Source organism: Lampris incognitus, chromosome 17 (assembly GCF_029633865.1).
Source record: "Lampris incognitus isolate fLamInc1 chromosome 17, fLamInc1.hap2, whole genome shotgun sequence".
Taxonomy (NCBI): domain Eukaryota; kingdom Metazoa; phylum Chordata; class Actinopteri; order Lampriformes; family Lampridae; genus Lampris; species Lampris incognitus.
This window is the reverse complement of record NC_079227.1, coordinates 9826883-9842570: the sequence shown is the minus strand read 5'-3', so window position 1 is coordinate 9842570 and position 15688 is coordinate 9826883. Positions and strand designations below refer to the sequence as shown.

The 15688-nt window shown below is 44.5% G+C and overlaps 1 protein-coding gene across 1 annotated transcript in view; it reads right to left on the bottom strand.

Annotated features, from left to right (window-relative positions):
* The window catches only part of LOC130128054 (myosin-binding protein C, fast-type-like), a 70668-nt gene extending 64660 nt beyond the window's left edge, over nucleotides 1-6008 (bottom strand). Inside the window, exon 1 of the mRNA XM_056297764.1 lies at nucleotides 5969-6008. Within this exon, the coding sequence (XP_056153739.1) occupies nucleotides 5969-5990 (22 nt within the window). The 5' untranslated portion in view covers nucleotides 5991-6008. The remainder of the gene's footprint in view (nucleotides 1-5968) is intronic.
* Between the last annotated feature and the right edge of the window lie 9680 nt (nucleotides 6009-15688).

Here is a 15688-nt window from a genome sequence, read left to right as displayed (position 1 = left end):
TTGCCCTTGTTCGGTTCTCACTCGACGTCAGTAAAAGATATGCAAGCCAGCAACAGACAGCTGCCGTTGCATCTACTCCGACACACGTTTACCTATCCTCCATCACAACTCTGCATAGAGACTCCTTTTTCCGGTTATTTTTAGACGAAATAAAGTTCGCTCAAGTGTTCAACCTAGCTTGCTTAAATACCTCGTGAGGTGCGTGGCAAGCCTGTCACAGACAATATCCTCAGCATTTCAGAGCCACCGCGATGAACATTTGCTCAGGGATATTCCTGTCAATGTACTACTGTGTGTGAACTCGCCAAAGATATTGTAGCATCCCACAATATGTACTTAGCTAATACGCTTTACAAAGAAGATTGTCACCGGCTGGCGGTGGAAAGACAGGGAACGCTGACCGCAAATCTCTGTGTACCCTGATTGAGAATGTCGCACTGTCGAGCGGCAAGTGTAAATCTGGTTCTGATCCTCTGCTAATCACGCACACTTAGGTTGACATTCTTGATCACCTTCACCAAGTTTATAATAAACCTAGCCAGCTGTTAGATTATTGTCCCCCGTGGCAGAGGCAGCTTGACCGTGTCACCCAGAGGGTTTACTTCACAGTCCCCCATCTTGCTTTAGCAAAATTCTGCAACCACAAAGCCGCTCTTCTTCTTCTTCTTTGGTAGAAATTTTGGGTAACAACCCGTCACTTCAGGTAAAGACACTTTTTATTGCTATATAAATATATTTATATAGCATATTATGTATCCTATATATTCTCAGGGATGAATATAGTTATTTCTGACTCGGATATGTGATATCTATATATTCTGATATGCCCTGTGAAGGCCTGCCGGCCTGTCCAGGGTGTTTCCCCGCCTGCCGCCCAATGACTGCTGGGAGAGGCTCCAGCATTACCCTGCGACCCCGAGAGCAGGATAAGCGGTTTGGATAACGGATGGATTGATGATTCTGATATGGTTTTAGCTTATTTTTGGAGCATAACAAAAAAAAAAAACGACTGCCATTCGTTTTGTATTTCTACTGTTTTTATCTTGTTGTTGGAGTAAGGCCAGAGATGTGGAGAGAGTTTGTTTATCTCCATGGTAAACACAGGCACTTTAACTTGTTTTACATACTAAATGCAAAGACTGGTGTCAGATACCAAATGACCCCATCTTACCCCGACAAACCACCTGGGCTCTAGCGACATTTTACACACACAAAACTGGCAAGGGCCTCATGAAAGGAGATTTGTTCGAAACGGCGATTCTCTTGTTCAGTGTCTATAATAGAGTACACCTCTCTTATACATCCAGTAGTGTCTTTACAGTTTTTATTTTATTTTATTCTTTTTATTTTTGGATTCCCCCCCCCCTTTTTACTCCCCAATTGTACCGGGCCAATTACCCCGCTCCTCCGAGCTGTCCTGGTCTCTGCTCCACCCCCTCTGCCGATCCGGGGAGGGCTGCAGACTACCACGTGCCTCCTCTGATACATGTGGCCTCGCCAGCCGCTTCTTTTCACCTGACAGTGAGGAGTTTCACCAGGGGGATGTAGCGCGCGGGAGGATCATGCTACTCCCCCCAGTTCCCCCTCCCCTCCGAACAGGCGCCCCGACCGACCAGAGGAGGCGCTAGTGCAGCAACCAGGACACATACCCACATCCGGCTTCCCACCAACAGACAGAGCCAGTTGTGTCTGTAGGGACGCCCGACCAAGCCGGGGGATACCTCTGGGATTCGAACCGTAGACCCCCGTGTTGGTAGGCAACGGAATAGACCACTACACTACCCGGACGCCCATATGGTTTTTATTTGAACAGGCCTATCATGTGGTTGGGGTGTGCTACACAACACGAGACGATGAATGCTAAGCTAAGACAAGCGTCAAGCTAACCGCCTATACAAGTTGGTCCTCAGCCATCGATATGCTGAAACACAACATGTGCACGTGAGAGATGATGTGATGTGTTGACATATGGCTTTGCCAGGCCCCTCGTGTATGTAAGTATATGCATGGTCTTTTCAGGAAGTGGCGTCGTCACGTCCGGATCTGCTAGACTAGTTGACATGCATCCTATGGATGTGACCAAATGGTGTCAATCAAAATATTTTGGGGGCCAACAATAATTTGTTTATGAACATTTTGACGGTGGAACCGGGCTCCTAAAGCAAACCTGGTTAATAAAAAAAAATAAAAATAAAAAAAAGTACATCTGATAATGTAAAAACGTCACAAGCTCCGGTTAGCAGACTGATGAAGCAGTAAGTCCGTCATCTCAGCTATGCAACACCAAACGGATCCATTAGTTGCAGGCGAGCTATAATTAGCAGGCAGCATGTGGCACCGCCCTGGTGTAACACGACCATACACAGCGACCAGCCTATGGTGTCTTATAAGGTTACATCTGGGGGAATGATTAGGACTTGGGGAAAATAATTTATTTTCAAATGACAGCCTTGACGATGGCGTTTATTCACGGCAGATCAGGACTCACTCGCTCCTCAAGGTCATCCATCTAGTGAAACAACAGTTATACTTGGTCCTGAAAGCTATAGGGAGTGGTGATGGAGGGGGTTGTCGTCTCATATGGCAGGCCGAATAAAAATGAGACGTTACTATGAAAACTGGCGGTCTTACACTTGTCCATAATCAACTTTTAAGTTTAGAGCACAATGTTATTGATGAACACCTTGAATTTAAGATAAGATGTACTATACAGAAAGGACCTGGGACGGCCTGGGGTTCGAAGCCAGGACCTTCTCGCTGTGAGGTAACAGTGCCAACCACTGGACCACCGGGGTGCCTGATTTTATGCCGCTGTCATCACACGTTTTATGCCACTACTTTGATATGATTTAGTCAGCAAATAGAAAATGGAGGAAAAAATATGCCTCTCATCAATGTCCAGATAGTGCTATTATTTCATTTTGGAGTATTTATAACCTGAAATAGATGAGGACTTGGGCGGCGGTGGAAACTTTAATGTGTCATTCACAGCGTTTGGGTGGCAATGATGAAAGGAGTTATGACCGTCTAACGTTTCATTGCCTTGATCTACCTCCACCCATCATACCCATTGACCAGTAGACTATTTTACTAAACAGACTGGAGCTGTCAACCTGGCAAAGGACCAACGGGCCCGCGGGACAGCGAACAGGAACTTTCTGGAAGATGATGAAGGATTGCACAATGATTTATTTCAGCTGAGATTGTTGATGAGTTACCATAAAACCCGATATGCTTGGGTGTGTTTAAGTTCTATGAATTAAGAGAAGAAAATGGGAGTGGGAAAGGTCAGGGGTCATGAGGATGTATTTTTAGCGAGTAGCGGGGGAGAGAGAGGGATCTCTACCAGATGGGAAGGACTCGAAGAACGGTGCTAAAAGAAGGTCCCGGGAATAACTGCCGTCCCGTCTCGAGAGTGAAATGGAGGAATAATTAAAACTTGGAAAAGAAAATGAAAAGAAAAGGGGAAAAATTTTCACAGAATCAACAGCCCTGCTTTACAAATGTTTCGCAGTGACTTTTTTTTTTTGTTCACCACACAAATATTAAATTTCTTTTATTATCCATTTTGGCTCCAAAGAAATGCTATGTGTAGCATGGTACTTTGTGTAAAATCAAAAGCGGCATAACTCATGGATCAGAACGAGGCTGCACAACTGATTGAACACAACAGTTGAGTTGGAGTTGGACTGAGATACTGAGATTGTGTGTGTGTGTGGTGTGTGTGTGCGCGCGAGCAAGGGTACACTGATATCACATCTTAGAAGGAAAGTTTCCCTGACTGCATATGTTAAAAAAAGAGTGGTACCAGGTTATATCTGGTACCACTCTTTTTCCACGTTAGGGGGATGGGTGGGGTTATTAAGACGGAGCTCCTTTTCTTGCCGGAACGATCCTGGCCACATTGTACCTGGGGCAAGTTAACCTACAGGTGTGCGGAGTGGTTTTACTGCGACACGGTGCCGGTGTCTGAAATCTGACACATTTCCATTAGCCTCTTCCTGTCTGATGTTAAGACGTCGGTCAGGGAAGTGATTTAGAGCAACAGTGGTTAAAAGCAAATGTTGAGACTGAGGACAGATGGCCCACAAGGACAGAGGGAAGACAGGGTGCTAAACCCAACGATTTAATACTTCACCTTAGCCTGCCAAGTGTCAGCTTTCATGACAATATGTCGTCCACGAACCAGTAAATCAATCATCCTTGCAAAGGTGACTCCTGGGTGGCAATATACTGGAGGTTGGGTTAGAAATAAGCTCTGGTGAACCTGAGCACTGCTTCAGCTAGCTAAAACGTTAATCACGCACCAAACGATCAGGGTCGATTATTAAAGCACGACTCTCAGAAAGGCTCTTCGGACAGCGAGAATAGTGACTGTGCAATGCTTTTAGCTCACCGTGAACCTGAGCTGGACAGAAGTCAAGTCATTGTGTTGCCACCTACAGTCGTAAAAGACATTTGCTTTGCTAGCCAGGGTCCAAGACAAGTCTTCGGTGGCCCCATTTACTCCAAAGTTTTGAAACCAAATGGTTTTTGGGGTCAGGGCTGCATTGTGATTGTTTAGTGTAACTACACCTTACATTATTAAAATATAATTTAATTAATCTATAATTTAATTAAAACTCTAATTAATATAATTACATTTAATTAATTCATAATTACTTTTAATTACTATAATATAATTAAATTATAATGATTAAATTTTGACTGAACTGCAGAAAAATAATTCCTGGAAATCACTTTCAGCTGTTTGCCAGCCTTAACATTCAAGTATCAATCGTTTATCCCTAGACTCAAAATGAGTCAGTGACCAAATACTGTATTGTTATCACAATCTCCTCTGCAATAAAAAAGGTCCAAATCTGTGCCACGCTTAAATACTGGGTTGCACTGTGGGTTTGGCAAGAGGCAACAAATGACATAATGGTAGGAGGCTGCAGTCTTTACGTATGCCAATGATGTATTCTTTGCTGAAAGTGCAAAGTCAGAGAAAAAACTAAATTGATTTTCCTTATGTGAACACGATACCTAATCACCTTTGCAATATTAATTTCAACATGCCTGTGTTGCGGGCTGTGAATTACAGGGTGCAATATAACAATAGCTTCACTCCTCACTGTTCATCTGCAGCAGTATGCTATTAAAGCTGCAAGCTTGCTGTTTTGTAATTCTGCAGTATTGCGTTTAAATAATACAAGTAATACAACTTCTCTATGTGTTGCATAGGCTGATGAGGTCATCAGCGTCTGTCTTCACTCGGGTAGTGTGATACTCTTGCAGTAAATAACTGGGTCACGGCGGAGTCTAATTGACAAGCTGAGTTTGGACCTCCTGGAGCTCATTAGTGCTCCTACAGTGAGCGAATCTCCCACCTGGGCGCTAAAACGATCCTTCCATCTCCACTTTACAGGATTCACCATCTGCTGCGGTCTCTGTCTGCAGCCCAGACACACCACAGCACCCTATTCTCACAGCACTTTCATTTTCTCTCCAAAACCAACCCTCTTTCTTCTCTCATTAGGTCACCTCTGAGGGAGATAGAAACATCTCTTCCATGAAATCAGTGTGAGCGTTGACATGATTTGACTCTAACCGTGGAGCGTTTCAGTTGTATGCAAGCAGGCTACCTCTGAGCATACTTATTTGCCAAATTGCTTCAGAGGGAAGGAGATGGCATTTCAAATTTAGGTGAGTTAGGATTTGCAAGTAAGGATATTTGCTTTTTTATTAGTTTTATATAGCACAGCCAGAGTTCAATTTCATGGGACAGTTCAGCAAACACTTCACCCTTCACTATAATGTGCTTTAAGTTTGAGGCAGTATTGCTATAAGTACTTGTCTACTTACTGTAGGTTTCTATACTTGCCCTTAAGTTTTGAACTGTACAAAAAACTATCCCAACACATAACCTCTGAAACTCAAAGTAAGTAATTCCATAATGAAAAATTAAAAGAAGGCGTTTGCATACTTGCATCAGTAGGCTCAGGCATGGTTATTCCGGTGTCTTCTTCTCGTGGCTGGAAGACTGATGGCTCCTGCTGTTTTTTTTTTCCCTTTTATTTCTCCTCCTCTCTGTTACTCGAAGCGCTTCTTGGCACTCAAGTCATCCACACCCACCAGGATCAGAGAAGGGGAGAGAGAGGAGTCACTTGAAACCATTGCAAGGCCCAAGAGAGTAAAAGAGTTCAGAGGAAGTGATAAGGTGGGAAGAGAAAGAGTGCAATCCAGCGGCGAAAGGTCTCGAGTTTGTTTACGAGATGGATGGTCTCACTAAACCTGTCGAGATGACCGTCAAACCGGATTACTCACACTTTGTCTAGCACCTTGTGCACCAAACTGTCTCTCCGGTCGTCACCTCGTCAGCCTGTACTAAAACCAAATCCTGACTCCCACAGTTCTGGCAAACAGTTTCAGGGATTTGATTCAAGAAAATGTGTGATGGCGAGCACCTACAATGACTCCAAGTTACTTTCAACAACCAGATAGCAGTTTGGTATCCTTTTCCTAAGTGACAACTTGAGTGACAAGTGACCAACTGTGTGAAAGCTGCGTAGGCCAAATTTTTCACCCTCATTTACATAATAATATCCTACATTCTGCACAATAGATTGATGTGCTAATGTGTGCTATAATTTATTTCTTTTTGCTCATTCAAAGAGCCCCAAAATAAAAGACACAGATTGGATACCCAAAATGGAATATAGCATTGCTCCAAGGCCCCTATTTGTGGCAAGAAAAGAAGCTGAAAGCCAGGAGGCTGTAGTGGTCAGCTGAACGTCTCTTAAATTACCCGATCCATCAGTTCAGACCTCCTGTTCACTGACACTGGTCAGAATGAATGTCAGAGGAATATCTTCATTGCTGCTCATCGCCCTAGCAGAAATGTGCCTGGCTCAACAGTCAGGGACACAGTGCCGATAAACCCCCTGCTGCTTGGGGTCCAGTGTGAGTCTATGAAAGTGTGTGCACTTCTGCACGGGGACCACCGAAGGATAAAGTTGCAGCTGAAGTGGTGGAAACTCCTTCAGAGAAAGGATTAAGGGTGGAGAGACAGAGCGCAAGATAGACAGTGAAACTTGGGTCACCATCTAGGGCAGTGATATTCAAACATGTGCCATCGAGAGCCAAGTGTATGCAGGTTTTCATTTCCACCCAACACCCCACCAGCTGATGTCACTGGTTAGTACACCTTTAACCAGACAGAGGAGGACTAGTCAGTCAATTCAGTTGGTGTTGTGTTTGGTTGGAAAGAAAACCTGCATAAACATGTCTCTCCATGGCACACAAGACAAGACAAGACAAGCTAAGACAAGACAAGATAAAACAATAAAACAAGACAAAACAAGACAAGATAAAACAAGATAAGATAAAACAAGAAGACAAGACAAAACAAGACAAGATAAAACAAGAAGACAAGACAAAACAAGACAAGATAAAACAATAAAACAAGACAAAACAAGATAAGATAAAACAAGAAGACAAGACAAAACAAGATAAGATAAAACAAGAAGACGAGGCGAGACAAACTAAGACAAGACAAGATAAACAAGAGGACAAGATAAAACAAGAGGACAAGACAAGACAAAACAAGAAGACGAGACAAGACAAGATAAGATACAATAAACCTATATTAATCCTTGGAGGGAAATTCATGTATCATAGCAGCAATAGCAATGAGAATGAAACACAGGAGAGGTAGAGGTAAGAGTAATAGTCCAGAACCAAATGAAGATGATAAGAATCAAAATATAAATATCATAAATATCAATAAAAATAAAGATAAGAAAATAAAACACTGAGCTGTTGGCCCTAGATATCAGCACTGAATCTCCGAATGAGTGAACATAGTATGTATAGTCTATCAATAAATAGTTTCAGTCTATCAATCTCAGTCTATTAATAAATATAAATGTATAAATACGAATATGAATGAATGAATATACGAGTCCATGCGCAAGTGTGCCGGAGTCCATACAGGATTCAGTATTTAAAAGTCAAAAGTAAGTAATAGACAGTGCAGGTCTTAAAGTTCTCATATGAGGGTCAAGCCTTGGTTGTGGAGCCTGATGACTACACAAAGGTTTGGCCAAGGTGCTTTGTGGCCTTGGCCAGAAGCTTTGTGTGCTAACTCATCATAGAGGGGATGGGAGGGGTTCTCCAGGATAGCATCCAGCTTCCACCTCATCCTCACCACTGCAACCACCTCCAGATTGTCCAGTTCAGCTCCGACTACGGAGCTAGCTGCCTTCCTCCCCAACTTGTACAGTTTGTTGGCATCCCTTTGTGTTGATGTTACCCCACCCCCCTACCCCACCCAAACACACCACAGCTGGAGGTGATTGTTGTAACACCACCCTACAAAATTCTCCGCCAGGGCTCTGTACTCCTCCTCGTTGTCCCCTGTGATGCAGCTGACAATGGAGGAGTCATCGGAGAACTTCTGTAGGTGGCACGTACTCGAGTTGAAGCGGAAGTCGGAGGTGCATGAACAGGAAAGGTGGCAGCCCAGTTCTTTGGGAGGCACCAGTGTTGCTCGCCAGCACATCTGACAAGCTGCCCTGCAGTACTGTGGTCTACTGGCGAGGTAGTCCATAATCCAGGCAACCAGACCATGTTCCACCTGCATCACCGAGAGCTTCTCAGCTTGCCGAAGTGGCTGGACAGTGTTGAAGGCACTGGAGAAGTCCAAGAACATGACTCTCACGGTGCTGCGTGGTCTCTTCAGGTGTGTGCAGGCTCTGTGGAGCATGTAGATGATGGCATCATTGACACCGATGTTTGCCTGGTATGCAAACTGCAGCGGGTCCAGGGAGTCACTCACCAGGGGCTTGAGGTGCTGCAGGACCAGTCTCTCAAAGATATTCATACCACGTGTGTGTTTTATGTCAGAGCAACTGGCCTGTAGTCATTGAGAGCACTGGGGCGTCCCTTCTTGGGCACTGAGACAATGCAGGAGGTCTTCCAGAGCTGGGGCACCTAGGCTGAAGAAGTGCTGGAACCCTGCCGCCCTGCATATGCTAGAGCACCCTGGGGTTGGTGTTGTCTGGTTCTCTGGCCTTGTTCCCGCTGATCTTGGGAGAGCCGCTTCCTCGCCTGGCTGGTTGTGATAATCAGGGGTGAGGGTGTGTGTGTTGGACTGTCTCCAGGGGTAGGAGACTTGCTGAAGCTGTGATCTGGGGGGAGGGGCAGGGAACTGCTGCCTCCTGTCGTAGGTGGCCGGGGGCGGGGGGGGTGTGAATAGGGGTACTGTTGCTGATGAGTGGGGACCCAGGCTGCTACCCTGCTGAGCTCATGGGGTTTGGGTGGTCAAACCTGTTGAAAAACAGGTTCATCTCATTTCACACTCCAGGGTCCCCTCAACAGCAATGCTTGGCTGTAGCCAGTTCTCTAATTTTGAGCATGCTAATTAGGCTAAGGTTAGCAATGCTATATGCTAGTGCCAAACGTAGACGTGATGAGGTCACGTTCATGATACAGACATGATTACGTCACACGTGTAATGACGTCAAAGTTATAAATCACGTAGCTCAACTGTCCCAACACTCAGATTACAAATTCCCACAGCAGGTGCAAGTACATAAGAGACGGGCAACCACACTAGTGTAAGTAAAGCAGCATACTGTAGCGAATTTGGGGGACGACGCAACCACAGGAAGTGCCGCGGCCGGGAAGCGAACCCGTATCGCCTGCACCGCAGGAGACATCGCTAACCGCTCGACTAACGGGTCAGACCCGCCGGCCAGCGGCCAGCGTGTCTACTTATCCATGCACGTTACAATACTATCACTTAGACAAAGAACTTAGCGCAGTAGAAGTCACCAAAAAGTCAGGAAAAAGAGAAAGAAAATAGAAACACAGAAGACCTGCTAAAACGGGCAGCCACTCACAGCGTCGAATACCGCTGATCTAGAGTTAGACACAATGCATAACAAAAACAAAACACAAAACTGACACAAAGTGAGAATACGAAACCACTGAAATAACCTCAGCCTAAGCACAATGTACAATGTGTAGCTGATGTAAGTCTGGTGGGTTTTAACGTGAAACATATTTACAAAATTATTTCAAAACAGCAATTAGCCAATTATCTAATAAAATTAATTCAAACACAATCCCCAGTGAGACAGCGGCAGAGCACATTGTTATGTAGCAACACCAGACTCGTCCTCAGGGAACAACAAATCACCCTTTTTGAATGCAATTTTAACTTTTATGTTGTATGCTATATGACTTTAATTGTACCGAGTTGACAGATGAAACTGCAATACAATGTGTGTGTGTGTGTGTGTGTGTGTGTGTGTGTATCTGCATCCAACAGGTTCTCTTAATTACAGACATTATTGTGTTAAAAAGAATACAATAATCATTAGTTAATAGGCAATAAGACCCTTATAAATCATAAAGTTTGCATATTTTGGACTATCAAAATTATTTTAATAACCTCACCATGAGGGCTCTTAGATGCTGTGTACAAAGTTTAACGCACATTTGACTTAGTGTGAAAGACAAGTGGGAAAAAGTAGGTTTTGCATATTTTGCAGGCGCCACTTAGTGGCCAAAAATATGTTTCTGACACTATTATTATTATTAACACTTATGTATATCGTCCTATTGACACGTTATTAACCATTTTGCAAGGGCTTATAATAAGGGCCCTATTACTTATTAACTTACACTTATTACAAGCACTTAATGTAAAACACTACCAGATATTTTTAGAGCTAAATCCACGTTATACCCCATCAGTTATACCCCACCAGGTGAAACACTCCACAGTGGTAACACATAAAAGTAAAGTGATACAGATAAAACAAAAAAGAGAGGGGCTACACATTTGAGCAACTGAGTCGAAAACAGACATTCAATTTTACTTAAACAAATATCTTACCTGAAAAAAACCCCAAGAAGTAAAAACAATTTTAAAGACAAAGGCACACCTGTGTGCGTGTATTATTAGACAGAGAAAGTGTTTTAGTCCTTTGAATGGGAATTTGCCAAAACCAACAATTTGCCTTAACTTTCACATGAGATTGGTTGAATAATTAGCAGGGTTGTAACTCTCGTCCATTTTAAGAATGTATCTCCATGCTCAGGAGAGGAGCCAAAAGGACTCTCGGTCCGATTCCCTTTGTATCAAAGGGTGTGCGTCTTGTCTTGCGGCATGGCGCCATCTTGTGGGACGTTTTTGCACAGTACACTAGGGAGGCCTGCTTTTATCTAGGGGGACCATCGAAATGCACGTGACCCCAGAGGTTCCTGAGTTATTTCAAACAAAAAATTGCTCTCAACGCAACGTGAACGATGTCATTTTTACAAAACTGTTAGTCTGTTCAACAGGAGGGGGAAAACCATAGGAGTCTTGACGCGTGCTCAATAACCCAGGTAAGGAAATCGTTTATAACATTGTGACCAGATGAACTGATTCAACTTTCTGTGACGTCATAGGAATCGCTATTTCTGACAGCTATCTAAGGCCATCAGAATATGGGACCCTACTGTATCGATAGAAAGCTTGTGCTACAGTTAAACTGAACTGATCAGAGGTAAGATTTAAGTGCTGTTTTCAACATTTTACTTCCCCTACGCACAGATAAGTAAGAATCTATGAGCAGGTCGAAAACACACCAACCAGCACCGTTCAGATGTGATGTCTGATGTAATGGGTCATTTTCTACTACTTTCGGCTTTTCAGCTGTTAGGGGGCGCCACAGCGGATCATCCGTCTCCATTTCTTCCTGTCCTCTGTATCTTCCTCTGTCATGCCAGCAACCTGCATATCCTCCCTTACCACATCCATAAACCTCCTCTTTGGCCCTCCTCTCTTCCTCTTGCCTGGCAGCTCCATATTCAGCATCCTTCTACCAGTCTACCCATCATCTCTCCTCCACAGATGTCCAAACCATCTCATTCTTGGCTCTCTTGCTTTGTCTCCAAACCGTCCAACCTGAGCTGTCCCTCTAATATACTTGTTCCTAATCCTGTCCTTCTTCATCACTCCCAATGAAAGTCTTAGTATCTTCAACTCTGCTACTTCCAGCTCCGCCTCCTGTCTTTTTGTTAGTGCCACAGTTTCCAAACCATATAACATAGCTGGTCTCACAACCATCTTATAAACCTTCCCTTTAACACTTGCTGGTACCCTTCTGTCACAAATCACTCCTGACACACTTCATCCACTCCACCCTGCCTGCACTCTCTTCTTTACCTCTCTTCCACACTCCCCATTACTTTGAACAGTTGACCCCAAGTATATAAACTCATACGCCTTCGTCACCTCTACTACTTGCATCCTCACCATTCCACTGTCCTCCCTCTCATTCAGGTATATGTATTCTGTCTTGCTCCTACTGACTTTCATTCCTCTTCTCTCCAGTGCATACCTCCACCTCTCCAAGCTCTCCTCAATCTGCTCCCTACTCTTGCTACAGATCACAATGTCATCCGCGAACATCATAGTCAATGGAGACTCCTGTCTGATCTCGTCCGTCAACCTGTCCATCACCATTGCAAACAAAAAGGGGCTCAGAGCCAATCCTTGATGTAATCCCACTCCCACCTTGAACCCATCCGTCATTCCAACCGCACACCTCACCATTGTCACACTGCCCTTATACATATCCTGCACCACTCCTACATACTTCTCTGCCACTCCTGACTTCCTCATACAATACCACACCTCCTCTCCGCACCCTGTCATCTGCTTTCTCTAAATCCACAAACACACAATGTAACTCCTTCTGGCCTTCTCTATACTTCTCCATCAACATTCTCAAAGCAAACATCACACCTGTGGTGCTCTTTCATGGCATGAAACCATACTGCTGCTCACTAATCATCACCTCTCCTCCTCTTAACCTAGCTTCTATTACTCTTTCCCATATCTTCAGGCTGTGGCTGATCAACTTTATACCTCAGTAGTTGCTACAGTTCTGCACATCACCCTTATTCTTGAGAATCGGTACCAGTATGCTTCTTCTCCACTCCTCGGGCATCATCTCACTTTCCAAGATTGTGTTAAACAATCTAGTTAAAAACTCCACTGCCATCTCTCCTAAACACCTCCAGGCCTCCACAGGTATGTCATGTGGACCAACTGCCTTTCCACTCTTCATCCTCTTCATAGCTTCCCTCACTTCCTCCTTGCTAATCCACCGCACTTCCTGATTCACGATCCCCACATCATCCAACCCTCTGTCTCTCGTGTTCTTCATTCATCAGCCCCTCAAAGTACTCCTTCCACCTTCTCAAGACACTACTCGCTTGTCAGTACATTTCCATCTCCATCCTTCGTCGCCCCAACCTGATGCACATCCTCCCCAGCTCGGTCCCTCTGTCTAGCCAATCGGTAGGCTACAAGTTCTTTTCTCCTTCCTTAGTGTCCAACTTCTCATCCAACTCACCATAGGCTTTTTTCCTTTGTCTATGCCACATCTCCTTATACTCCTGTCTACTTTGTTAGTCTCTCTGATTAGCCTACTTCTTCGCTGCTGACCTCTTTCTCTGTATACTTTTCTGTACTTCCTCATTCCACTACCAAGTCCCCTTGTCTTCCTTCCTCTGTCCAGATGACACACCAAGTACCTTCCTAGCTGTCTCCCTTACTATTTCTGCAGTGGTTGCCCAGCCATCCGGGAACGCTTCACTGCCACCCAGTGCCTGCCTTGCCTCTTCCCTGAACTCCAAACAACAGTCTTCCTTGATTAAAAAAAAAACAAACAAACAAACAAAACAAACAAACAAAAAAAGCGGACGGTTTCGTCACTGCCAGCTGTTTCCGGCTTCAGCCAGATGATAACTACTGTTTATTCTCTTACAATCTCTTCTCTATGGTTTGCCCTAACTTCTCCATTTGTCCTACTGGTTTAGCTATTTTTTGTTGTTAGTCCACTTATCGCTAGATTCTCTAGTTTTGTTTTTGTTTTTAGTAGGCAGCCTCTCCCTAGTCTGTTTACTAGCTTCGAGCTTAGCCTAGTTTAGCAGTCAGCTCTATTGCATTTGCGGTCAAAGCAAACTCTTTAAATTGATGGTGTGTGGTGACTGATCCCCAGTTACAGATAGGTTATCTCTACTAGAGAGACGTGTCCGTGAGTTAGAGCAGCTTCTTTCCGCTAGGATTACATTAGATGTGATGGGCACTCCAGATAGCATTAGCCCCAGGCCTGACAGCAGACCTGCTATTGTTAGCACTAGCTCTGCTTCGTCGGGAGATACAGCGGAGTTTGCCTGTTTACTGACGTGGGAAGGCTCGCAAGAGCAAGCCACCGGTCATGTGGCCTGGTCTGCAGTCACCTCTCCCGACTGCAATCTGGTTTTCACCACTCACCAGCCCTGTTGGTAGTTCTACCAGCCAGCATGCTTCTCCCGCTCCTGTCGACAGAGTAAAGCAATGCACGCTAGTGATAGGAGACTCCATTACCCCCAATATTAGATTAGCTTCGCCAGCCTTGGTTCAGTGTTTACCCGGGGCCAGAGTCTCCAACATAGAGGATAATCTTAGGGTGCTGGCATCACAGAGGGAGAATCAGGGAACCCAGGCACACAGCACCACTTCCTTCAACAGCACTGTTATTCATGTCGGCACCAATAATGCTAGTTGTACCTGTCCGGCTTCGCGGCCCCGAACCGTAGTTGGAAGCCTCTGGTGTCTCACTAGCATATTTAGCTCAGCCCGGCCCAGAGCTGGTAACAAGCTTTACAAAGAGTCCAGAACAACTCTGCAGTGGAGAACGAGGCACTTTATTTCAGCCCCGCGGTACAGTTTAATACACAGCCTCGCTATGATGCATTACAATCCTCACTTTGTAACGGTAGCAACCTTACTGTCTGCAGCCACAGCTAAGAAGAACATACACACACGGGCTCGCTGTGCTATGTCACCCTCTCAGATTACCCACAAAGCCCCCTCCTTAAAGGGGCAGGGCTCGGCTTGCAGCACTAGGATCAAACAATCAAATCACAAAAGCTAGCCTAGTCAGGACGCTCGAGTTTGCCAGCAAGATGTGTTGGCATTGATTAATTGTCTCTGGTCCCTTACTTGTGAGGGGTAATGAGATGTACAGTTGGCTCACCTCAATGAACCGCTGGTTGGCTCATTACTGTATGAGCAAAGATTCGGCTTTATTGATAACTGGCCCTCTTTCTGGGGCCACCTTTATCTGCTGAAAGCTGACTGCATTCACCCTACTGGAGACGGCGCTACTCTCTTGTCTAGTAATATAGACAGCTGTTTACATTTAGTTTGACACTAGGGACTTGTCATTCAGCAGGTTGTAGGTAATTAGAGAGCCTGCTAGGTTTAAATCTTGAATGTGGAGTCAAGTAGTTTAATTAACATGTTTAGTCAGGGAATTTCTCATCGTATAGATTACAATCTGATAATTATCAGATTGACAGCTTGGTCTATATTGAGACCGTCTTCCTACCCTGTTGTACTGCTCCCAGGCTCTCTTCTCCTAAATATGTGAATCATAATAATCTAACAATCATTCTAACCACTGGTGGTGGTGAAATGTGCAATGACGTACCTGATAATCTACAGAACCAAACAAACATAAGATGAAATGACAAATAAATTGCTCCTGGTTCCTGATCTAATGTCATTAAAAGTGTGACCACATATCATCCAAAGCGTTGGTCGTCAAAACTGTCAACTGATAATACAAGGTGTCTAATTCCAATTAACATTTCA